We start from the raw sequence: 12,084 nt of genomic DNA on the forward strand, positions 1-12,084 counted from the left end.
CATACAATAGAAGTGTTTTCTTTTAAATACTTTGTACATTATACCTTCTGGTCACTTTTACATTTTGTGTCGATATCTGTGACTATTAAGAGGACAGGAAAAAAAAAAGTATTTCATAGAGTGAACCAACATAAAAACAGCACGCCTCAGGGCTGGGAGAGGGGTAAGAGTCGGAAACAAACAAGAGCATCTTGACTGGCCCTAGCCAGTTTGGCTCAGTGGATAGAATGTCCGCCTGCAGACCAAAGGGTCCCGGGTTTGATTCCACTCAAGGGCACATACTTTGGTTGTAGGCTCCTCCCCTACCCGGGCCCTGGTCGGGGCTCCTGCAGGAGGCAACCAATTGATGTGTTTCTCTCACATCAATCCTCCGTTGAGGCGTAACAACAACAACAACAACAAAAAAGCATCTTGACTGGAATTGTCATGGATGTAAGGAAGTGGTTTAACTTTATGATCATGCTGGTGCAGGGATAAGAACCTTCTGGAAACCACCCCTAGAAAATGACAGGCATCTGAAGTGGGTTGAGTCTATTATTCACACTTCTGAGGAACTGAAGACATAATCAGAGGGTGTTTACTTCTTTAATAACACACAAGGAAGTACAGAACCAGAGGCCATGATAAGAAATAATGAGAAATTAGGAGTGTCTGACATAATTACCCTGTTTGATTTTTTTGAATAATAAAACTAAGTGAAAGAAATCCAAAATACAACTTAAGTTCATTAATAAAATTAATCAGGGTAATTCTATATTAACAAAGGGCCTCAGATTTATTGAAAAGGATTTTTAATAATAAAACACACTTCTGGCTATTTTAACAATATAATTTATTTTGCTATTTTACTCAACCTTTCAGAGGGGCATGGAAAATAGTAATTAAATGACTAAGAATAATTAATTCAAATCTATATAATTTCTTAACTAACAATTTCTTGGCTGGGATCTCTGTGTCATGAGTGATAGAAATGAGCAAAGGGAAGAAGTGTCAGTAAACATGAGATAGAAAGTCACTAATTGGCTTCAGTAAAGTTGTATAAAACTGAAACCTACTCTTCAAATCATACACATTTAGGATTCAGATAATTTTAAAAATTTTGTTTATTAAACTACCCCCACCTTTGGAGTTGGATTCTGACAGAACTCATTTTCATCACTGAAATATACAAACTTCATAAAAAGATAAAATACTATTATTTATTTTATCATCAAAACACCAATAAAGTATTTATTATTATACTAGAGGCCAGTGCTCGAATTCGTGCACGGGTGGAGTCCCTCAGCTTGGCCGGCAATTGGGCCCATGGGAGGTTGGCCAAGGGGAGGAGCTGCAGGAAGTTGGCTGGCAGGGGGAGGGACCTCAGGAGGTTGGGGCTATTGGGGCTGGCCGGCAGGGGTGAGGGGAGAGGCCGTGGGAGGTTGGCCAGCTGGCCGGAGGGAGGGGCCGCAGGAAGTTGGCTGTGGGAGCTCACTGATCACCAGGGGGCAGCTCCCATGTTGATCGTCTGCCCCCTGGTGGTCAGTGCACGTCATAGCAACCAGTTGACCAGTCATTTGGTTGTTCAGTCATTTGGTCGCTTAAGCTTTTATATATATAGATTAATAAAGATAACAGAAACCACTATCATGTTTTGCAATTTATTATGATATTCTGAGGTCAAGGAAAATCCATTCACGGACTTCTTTAAAAAGCTTATCTAATTTGAGGAAAACCCAAATTCCTAAGGGAAAAAATAGTTTAGGTGACTATTCAGATAATGTCAAAGTTCTAACTTTATTAAAGACCAAGAAAGACAGTTTATGGAGTCGGACCCATTGAAATGATTCTAGTAGAAAAAAAATAACATGAAACAGAAAAGTCAGCATCTCCACTGTGGATTGGTCTCCTTGAAAAGTCCAACAACATGACCTCCAATTAGATTTATAGCCACATTTTGATTTTCTAATCAAAGGGAAGTTAATTATGGCAAATCAAACATTGCATGCCTATTATGCAATACGATGCATAAAACGGCATGTGCGTAAAATCAGTCACAGAAAAATCACACAGGTATTTCCTAGTCAGCACATCAACCTGAATTAGGCCATTGAAAAGCACTTGGACAGAAAGAAAGAGCTCAGTTCAGGACCTCAGAGGCATTTCTCATAATGACATGCCTCCCAGGTCTTGAAAGTGAATTCAAACAGAGAAATAAAATGAAAACACCTATTTCCCAATTAACTAACATCATGTATAATTACATTATTGAAAACATGGAATTAGGATTATTTGAAATCACTTTATCAAAAATATAATTATTTCTTAAAATAACATGACTTGAAACATATTGAAACATCTCCAAAGTCTTGAAACCACTCCTTCCTTACCTACCTGAGTCTGCCCAATTAGGTGTAAACCAAAGGCTGGTATTCAGGTGACCTGGCCTGATATCGTCAGTAAATTGGAGTTTTTGACATATGGATATATTTCAATACTGGTCTTTAAAGAGTCTGTTCTGGGGGCATCCAAAGAACATCTCCCTGGCCAAAGACAACAGCCACCTCCAAGACTCTGCCTCAGCATTACCACTACTATCCTTTCTGATTAGTCAATGCTCACTGATAAGAATCTTTTAATATTACCCCAAAAGGGGCCTATTCTTCATTTGGTTTCCCATGAAGCTGATGTGTATTAAATAAATACATGCAATCCAGTGCTATTATTATCGTTGGTGTAGTTGGATATTTGTTTGTTTTAAGTCTCTATTAGTGGATTTCTGGTGCATATATATTTTATGCATTGAACTAGCAAATCAGAAGACTTCTGTATATTTAGAAGGAACTGTAGAAGAGCAAGGCCTTTGGATGGCTATGGACAGATGATTGTAGAGGGTTCACCTAATTTATTTTCCTGCCTTTTTGCTGTTCTAAAGGGCCTTGGCATGTAGATTATACTTTTCTGATTCATTCAAAGTGTAAAGGGCCCTATGATGATGTCTAAATAAAGTAATATGAGTAAAATATAGCTAATCGCTTCCAAAAAATAATATCTGGATGCATTAAACTTGAATTAAAGGGCATAAATATAGCCATGCTAATAAATAAACCAGTCAAGTCAAACAAAAAAGGCTAAATTTTAACATAAGCAATGTATATAAAAATATGTAGCAAAATAAAAACATATCTTTATTGTGCTCAATATATTTTTTTCTACTCACCAGCTAATCACATTCATGGGAGTGACTATTTCTGGAAATTGACATTTTAAAAAGTATAGACTATTCAGAGTTATGATATTTGTTTATTTTTTCTGTCACTAAATTTTTCTTTTTCCCCCCCATTTATTTGTGTGTGTGACATATATAAAATTGAATTCCTGATGGGGGTGTATGTGATTAATTAATCTATTAGGTTTGTGAAGTCAACTTGATTTATAAGGTTTAAATTGTGATACACCAGACACCTTTGCTGTTTAAAGGACAGAATTCTATAGAATTCTGTAATTTTAAACATGTTTGCAAGCCAATTTATAATAATTCTTTTTTAAAAATTTATTTTCTATGAATATATATTCAATATTTAAAAAGTACCCAATCATTGAATCAAATTTAATAGAGTGTGTATATCATTCAACAGCACTTAAATATATTACATGATTTGACTTTACTTATATTTAAACACATCTTAATTAGTTAAGACTTCACATATCGTATGTGTGCCTCAGTATAAGAATGGTGTAATTTGGGTCCTAAAATGGCTGGTGGTTTAAAAGCATTTATAAAAGACTTTCCTATTCTAAAACCAGAATGCAATCCATAAAATTTTGGAGATAAGCCTCAATGCTAAAGGGCATCCTGACGCCTACAGTGAGGAAAGAGTTGATACAAAGTGTGTAAGTCAGTTTTTTTTTCCACTCTAACGGAAGAAAACATTTCTCTTAACTCAAGTTAGGAAATTATTGTACATTTTTATATATCTTTATATAAAAAGTTACAAGGAGCAAGCAGATGATACAAAGACGTGGTGGAGAGACAGCAGGGTTGGCGAACGCATGCTTTTTACAATGTGTCTCAGAGAGAGGGTAGTGTTCCAACCGAAATATCCAGAACTGACATGCAGGGGTTTTCTCAAACTGTCTGTCAATTCAGTCAAATTGCTAAGTGCTGAAACAAAAACATTGCTATTAAAGGGTATAATAAATGGTAAAATGCTGATTTCAAAAACTATTTCTGAAACTGGGTATTTTCCTTTGATATAAAATAAACAAAATAAGGAAATCAGGGGTACAGAAGAAATACCAAAGAATGAGACTTTTCTTATTGCCCTCTGGTCATTTTACTCATTACTTCTGGCTGCATTTATTCCTAATACAACAGACGTGTATTCTCAGTCCAGAAAACCTCTGGCTGCTGTTCCCATGGTCCACATTTTCACTGTTGCATGTTCAGACTCACTCAGGACGACTATTCTCAATCAGTCTATGTAATAAAAACAACGTACATGTGACACCAAGTTCATCCCAAATCGTGTTTTTTCACATATCACACAATATACAATTATATAAGAGACGTGAAACAACATAGAAACAAAGTGGAAGTGAAAGTAAAAATGAATAGTCTGAATCAGGAACTAATTTCTTCTTCAAGTTTCCAGTAAATCTCGAAATGTATTTAAATACTAAGGAGCACTTGGTGGCCAGCAACCAAATTACGAAATGAACACATCATTGTGCAGCGGGGATGTCTTGCCGAAGAAATAACAAATGTCTGTAACTCTTAAGTTTGGGTAAAGGCAGTGGAATGGATTTAGAAATATGTCCACTTTTCACAATTCACTATAGAATTCTCTTTGCACAGTGCCCATGTTTGTATAAATAGTTCTTCTCTGAAAATGAAACACAGTTAAAACAATTTCTGCCAGTGAAAAATACATACAAATACACCAATTTATCAAGGTCATCTAGACTCAAGGTCATCTAGATTCTAGAGCATGGAATTGCATTCACCTATTTTAGGAATAGTTGGTAGGTCTGAAGAATTTTTAAGAGATTAGCTGTCAAACAAATTTTATTGGAAACAAATTAGTCTAATATAGATATAGACTATCAAGTGATACAAGTAAAGCCATTCTGATACTCAATGACAAATAAGAGGCACACAAAGACAGCTGGTATTTATGAAACATTTTACATGTCAAGCATTTAATTTTCATGACATAAGCTACACATTCATGCAAAAATAAGAGTGCACAAATTGTATGAGAACCACAAAATTCTTAGTGTATGAATTTGGAGTAACATATTGCCAAATTATTGTCTCAATATTAATATATTGAGACAATACTCAATTTTCAATTATGAAAATCTTGGGTTTCTTCTGGTATTTCTTTAAAGAGGTCACTAATTTTGTATCTTTAACTTAAATCATGTAAAATTTATCTGAATTGAATATCCTTTTCAATAACATTGCAATACAATGCTTGATGGTAAGAATATGAATATTTATTTTAAAGATACAGGTACTAAGAACCATCCTTCCATCAGCATTGAATCCATTCTATGAAATGTTATGAAACACATATTTAAAGAAATAATAAATAGCCCGTTCCCTAAAGAACTGCAAGACAGTTGCAACAAAACAAAACAAAAACGGAATACAACGAAGAAGGAGAAGGAACCAAGGTCATTTGCTTACCTTGAATTTTCTTTTTAGACCCTAGTGGTGTTGTATTCAGATTCGTGTTTGCTTAGAGACCCAATGAGGCAGAACCTGGAATGTTACGGCTGTTTCATTCAACAAAGTAATATTTGCACAAAAAATAAATGCACACACAAATATTTACTTAAAACCATTCCTAAAAATTCACGTAACTATGAAAATAGATTTTTTTGCTATCAGCATGCAAAAATATTAAATCAACTAAAATATTTTAGGTTTTGAAAATGTATGGTGAGTTGAGAAAGAATATACATTTATAAAACAAACCAAATGCTGGTGAACATGCAAAAGAACAAATCAAACATAAGTAGGTGGGAGTTGGGGATTTAAAATATTTTTCCCTAAATTTAAATTTTCTTTCCCTCAAATTTTTATAAATCTTAGGGCTAACGATACAATACAGATCACATTGCCTTTACATTAAAATAAAAATGATTCAAATGTTTCTACTAATCTTTGCTACATTTAAATATAAAGATTAGTATTTTAGCATACCATGCTATTCTATGTAATTTGTAATATTAATATTATGTAATATGTGGAAAAAAGTATTTCCATTTTCAAACCAAAAAAAATAATACATTATATTGAAAAAGTGCTATTTCTATATTAAAATTATTCAACAAGATGGGTTAATCATCTTGGTAAGGAAATTATTTCCAAATATCATTTCATATATTAAAAATATAAATATTGATTGGGACAAAGTGGAAGCAAATTAGCAATGTCAATTTGTTATATAAATTAAAGCCTAATTTTTGTAGAAATAAATGCTATATATGTGTAGAAATAAGTGAAATATCTTTGTTCAGTATGTGCTCACAAGCACAGGTACACATATGGAGTTTTTGGAAGAGTCTGGATGGCACTGAAAAGGAAAAAGAGGAAAACATGGAGACATTGGCTTAAATCATTGATAAAAAGGAAAACTGAAGAATGAAGACAGCCCCGCTGGTGCGGCTCAGTGGTTGAGCATGTACCAATGAACCAGGAGGTTACAGTTTGATTCTTGGTTAGGGCACATGTCTGGGTTGTGGGCTCCACTCCAATAGGAGTGTGTAGGAGACAGTCGATCAGGGATTCTCTCTCATCACTGATGTTTCTCTCTCCCTCTCCCTTCCTCTCTGAAATCAATAAAAATATAGTATAAAAAAATTTAAAAAGAAAAAGAAACATGAAGACAAAACAGAACTCAATATTCTGGAAGCATTGCAGTCCTCGGGTTAGAGTTGTCATAAAATATCTACTGATACTGACCGCTGGACGGCTTTCTCGTGTCGGGACAGCCTGTGGCTCGTGGTTGGCACCTCCTCGATCTCGTCGATGTCGCAGGCGTCTGCAGCATCTTGCGAGTAGTTGTGTTTCATGACCAGGATGTTCCTCCTGTTTGTGGGCGGGACGAGGGGTTTGACGGGCTGGGGCGGCATCTCCGTCAGAACGGACGCGTCTCTTGTGCTGAGGTTGCTGCGGCTGCCTTTCGCGCTGGACAGCTGGGATCCACAGTGATGGTCATGGATGCACTTGGAAGAGGACCTCCGCAGTTTATGGTAGCTGTCAAAGTCATCGCCCACGTCGGCAAAGTCGGCCGTGGCCCCCGCCCCTCTGAGAGTGCATAACTCGTAGTGAGGGGGCTCAAACACCTCCTGGAAAACGGTCTGGTCAAAGTCTGACTTCCTCTGGACATATTTTTTACGAGGCTGTTTGATCTGCACGATGACGGAAATGATAATGAGGATGATGACAATGCAGGAAGTCACCCCGATGACGGTCCCACTGGTGTTGGTCAGCTGGTCCAGCAGGCCCGCTTTCCTCTTTTCTGTGGGTTGAAAAGAGTGAAAACAAATAAAGCCAGACACAGCCCACCAGGTATAAACATGGCAGCCACAGCATCTACGGACAACTTTAAGATGAACTGGGGTGAGCCTGGAGTTTTTAAAAATTAAAAATGTTTACTAGTGAAGTAACACAAAGCGATATTTAAAAATAAACCAAAATGTTCACTTTTTGCAAGAACCTTATCTTCTAGCCTCAGCCACGGCCAACATCCCTGCCTTAATGTAAATTTATGTTTGGAGAAGGTCCTAGGAGACCGTTTGAGTGCCCTTTGGGAATGAGATCTTAATTTTAAAAGCAGTACATTTTTATGCCCTCAAAAGTATAAGAAAGCCCCCAAAGTCAACCACTGAGCACGTGACTACATCTATATTCATGTGAGCTAATTCCTGATTGGATAACTGAAGTCAAAGCAGTAACAATATTCTGAACCCGAAAAGTAATTAAACTTCAAGACAGATGTTTCTGGGATGGCGGCATGGAGGCATCTGTCAGCCATTTCCCCAATGAAACAACCATCATTGATAAAAATTATGTTTAAAACCCAAACAAGTTATTGTCTGGGAACTTGTCCTAATGGTGAATGGAGGTAGATTTATTTTTTAAAATCTCCTCAATTTCCTTAAGGTCAGTGATGGTCTATGGCATGGAAGCTCCCACAATCCCCAGGTCATCCTGAGCAAAACGCTGCTTGGAAAACTTCAGGCAACACAGGCTTCCTCTCCCGGCAGCTCCCAGAATAGAGCCACAGCACCTCCCCAGGAGGGCAAGACACCAGCATTTCTCACCCCCATCGCTGTTGCAGATGCTCCACCTCAGGCAGGGGTGGCCCTAGTGTCTGGGGCTCCTTTCCTCCTCTCAGGCCCCCTGCTAGCACCGAGGCTCAGACCCAGGTGCAAAGGGTGAGGAGGCCGGGCCCCCACTCACTCACAGAGGGAACCATCTGGAGAGGCCAGTGGAGAAGACCAGGGCCCTGTTCATAAAGGGGTGTTACTCTAAAACAGCTGGCCACTGTCCCTGCCCCTTCATCCTGAGCCACGGTGCAGAAGTTTTGCCCATGAGAGAGTCAGACCACAAGAACAGACAGACCACAGCTTCCCCTGAAGACTTACTCTATTTGGGTCAGAGTGTAGAGGTGCCCAAACCAATGGAAATCTCAAAAACAATGGAAATGACCAGGACGGTATTGAGTCTTCACAAAATATTTACTTTCCCATTGATTCCAAAATGGTTCCTGGGACACAAAACTGATCATTGCAATCTACTTTCAGATATTTGATGCCAGGTCTGCCTTCCTTATTGACCGCAGGAACCACAGCTGCTGTGGTCACCTCCCTGCTTCTACCCAGAGAAGGCGTTTTACTGGACGTTAATGGACTTGGAGTAAGAAAGACTTGTCTGCCTGCTTGTCCTTTGCAAATTGGTTCTTACTGAATCTGAATAAAGATGTCTGGTACTTTCAACTTCGCTGAAACATGCAACATTTATAACCAAGCCAAGGATTGGAAATGCTGTTGACAGAAACAGGCCTTTGTGCATGAGCCAGAGTGGGGAGCAGGGGATGGGAGCTACTTCCATTGCAATGGAAGAAAAGCATTAGGTAGTTGAGTTGAGTTGAGTTTAAGTGGCTGGAAGTAACTGAATGCTCAAGCACGCCTTCAATAAGCTTTATCTCCAGAGTATGTGCACTGTACTCAATGAAGACAAACTGGAATAATGACAGGTGTCACCCAGACGAAGGGCCCTGGGTCTGATAGGAAACCCCACGCTGCATCTAAGCTCCAAGTGTCTTTCCATGTCCTTGCAGGCTCTCCTATGAAGACACCTCCATGAGCGTTCAAGGGCTCTGGAGAGTCCACTGTGTGTTAAGGAAACTTCTGGTGACAGCACCTGAAATGGCAAAGAACAAGGCTTCCCAATGGATTAGAAGAAACCCAAAGTTCATAAAAGCCTCTCTACACTCTGTCTTTATGATGGTCTGATACATAGAACATTGGCATTTGTATCCTTCCTACTCCAGAGGGGGGGAGTCTACAAATCATTACCTTTGCAGTGGTTTTCATCCCAAGGATACACACAGTTCTGGAGCCCATTGCACACCAGGGTGCTGTTGATACACATGTTACTGTGGCAGAAGAACATGTTGCCTTCACAGGGGGCTGAAAGCAAGAAGAGAAAGATGAAGAAATACAACTGACGCTCAGTAGTAAATCATTCACATTGCAAATCCAAAAACAAAAAGATAACAGTGATGATTCACCCTCAACTTGAGATAAAGAATCTGACCTTTCATTCTCAGAAGTGTTGCCAAAGTGGTAATTATTTCTTGAGTTACTAACAGACACGGTGTCCCTCTAGAGGTGTCCAGCTTATAAAACAGGCATGGAGATTTCCCATCATAAAAATGAAGTCCATTATCCATACAGTGTTGTTGTTTTTTTTAACAAAGTGGCTAAGTTATGCCTTACATTATATCTGTGTAAACTTAGCTATACTGAGCAAAAAGACTCAATTGAAATACTGAGTTTGAAAAGTACATGTTTGCAAAGTACTAACGAAAAAGTTACATAGTAGACAAAACCCTATGATGCTATTTAAGCATATGAAAAAGAGAGTGTCTTGGAAATTCAGAACTGGAGAAAATTAATCCCAAACAACATAAGGAAAAAATATATTATTCTTATTGACTTATAACAGGTATATGGTGGTGAAATTAGCCTACTTTGCATGAATTTCACACATTCTGGTAACGTTAGGTATCATGGTCCATGATTCCCAGATTACAATGCACAGTCAGGTGCTGGAGGTAGCTCTAAGAAGATCTACATAAATATGGGAAATTCAGTGATATAAATATGATAAACAATGAAGATTTTAATATAGCAAAGAAAAATGTTAGATATGACTTAAATATTAGGAAAAGGCATTTCTTTCATTATCATAGTAATAGAATATTTAGAAGAATGAGTTTCTAGGGTAATACTGCATTAGGAATCATGGTATACAGTCAGTGCTTTATGCTAACTCTTGTTTTTACCTTCACAATTATTCCACATACCTGATATAATGTAATTTCAGTGTTTACCTTTTCCAGTAATAGTTTCTGTGACCCTTGTAAGAACAGACATTCTAGAAATACTAGATACAACACATATTCAGTACTACATGTAATTTACAGTGGAAATCAATCAGCAAAGGGTTATTAATGATCAATATTATCTAAACACTGCAGTCACATTATAATGAATTTTTCACCTTCAAACTATATATTGCAGATATTTTAGAAAGTTACCATCTTTCAATGAACATTGACCTTTAAACACATGGGTTTGAAAGGCACAAGTCCATGTATACATGAATCTTTTTTCAATAAACACTGTAAACGTATTTTCTCTTCCTTATGATTTTCTTAATAATGTTTTATCTTCTCTAGCTTACTTTATTGCAAGAATTCAGTGTATAGCACATATACAAAATATGTGTTAATCACTGTTTTTGTTGTTGGTAAGGCTCCTAGTCAACAGCAATTAAGTTTTGGGGGAGTCAAACGTGGGGGAGTGGGGGGGACTAGTAATAACCCCACATTGTTCAAGAGTCACCTGTATTTGTTATATTAGTCAAAACGGTCCAGAAAATACTTTGCATAGGCAAAATAGTGTATTTTAATATACTAGAGGAATTCTTAAAAAAATATAGTCAAGTCTTGAAAATCAAATCAATAGAGCAAAGATCTGGCCAACTCCAGCAAAGTGAATCCTGGCCAGCCACCCCTTCCTCCCACCTCACTCTCCCCCAACCCTCAGCCGCTTCTCAAAACAGAGTTCCTTCTTCCTTCTGCCTTGTTTGACTTGACTTTAGGTCCCTGGTTAAAGAGTAAAAATATGTAACGATCATTTTAAAAAAGAAAAAAGGGTTAAAGTGTAGAGAATGTTCAGTAGTCATTTAGAAAAGTATTCTGCTGAAAATTTTATTGGGCCAATGGTTTGTTAAGCATCGTATAACAAAATTTAATGACCCCGTATATTATTGCAAAAATCTGCCTTTTCATAAGAAGCTCAATTTGAATGTCTGTAGTCCACAATAATGGCTGTTGCAGAACTGATATGGTCTGTTTAGCAGATAATGAGTGTTGTCAAAATGTGTACAAGAACAAAAAGGAGTTTTCTGTGAATTGATTGGGGTGGCTGCAAAATGATTTAGTAAAAATGTGCAAGACATCAATTGCAGTAGTTTTCAAAGTAGAGTTATCCACCAAGTAAAGAATACCTTTAGAAGAGCATAAATATTTATTGACCTTCTAGAATAAGTTGGAAAAATTATAATTACCATTAAATAGGATGGGTTTATAAAATTTAATATATAAAAATGACTTTGCATTCTATAATTGAATGAAATACAATAGTGTGTTGGTAAGAGCACTGAGATTTGAATTCCAAGTGTATTCTTGTTCTATATTCTGCTGTTTTATAGCAGTGAAAATGTCGTATAAACTCCCAATCAGTGTCCCAGTATCAGTTGTTAGATATTGGGGGTTAAACTGGAAGGTAACAGGT

The 12,084-nt window shown here is 37.3% G+C and overlaps 1 protein-coding gene across 1 annotated transcript in view; it reads right to left on the reverse strand.

The window, feature by feature from the left end:
• Nucleotides 1-1,088: 1,088 nt before the first annotated feature.
• Nucleotides 1,089-12,084, reverse strand: part of NETO1 (neuropilin and tolloid like 1) — an 85,611-nt gene continuing 74,615 nt past the window's right edge. The window contains 4 exon segments of the mRNA XM_059706367.1: nt 1,089-4,865; nt 5,675-5,749; nt 6,956-7,514; nt 9,577-9,690. Coding sequence (XP_059562350.1) covers nt 5,689-5,749; nt 6,956-7,514; nt 9,577-9,690 — 734 coding nt within the window. The 3' untranslated portion in view covers nt 1,089-4,865; nt 5,675-5,688.

This window comes from Myotis daubentonii, chromosome 8 (genome assembly GCF_963259705.1).
Source record: "Myotis daubentonii chromosome 8, mMyoDau2.1, whole genome shotgun sequence".
NCBI lineage: Eukaryota > Metazoa > Chordata > Mammalia > Chiroptera > Vespertilionidae > Myotis > Myotis daubentonii.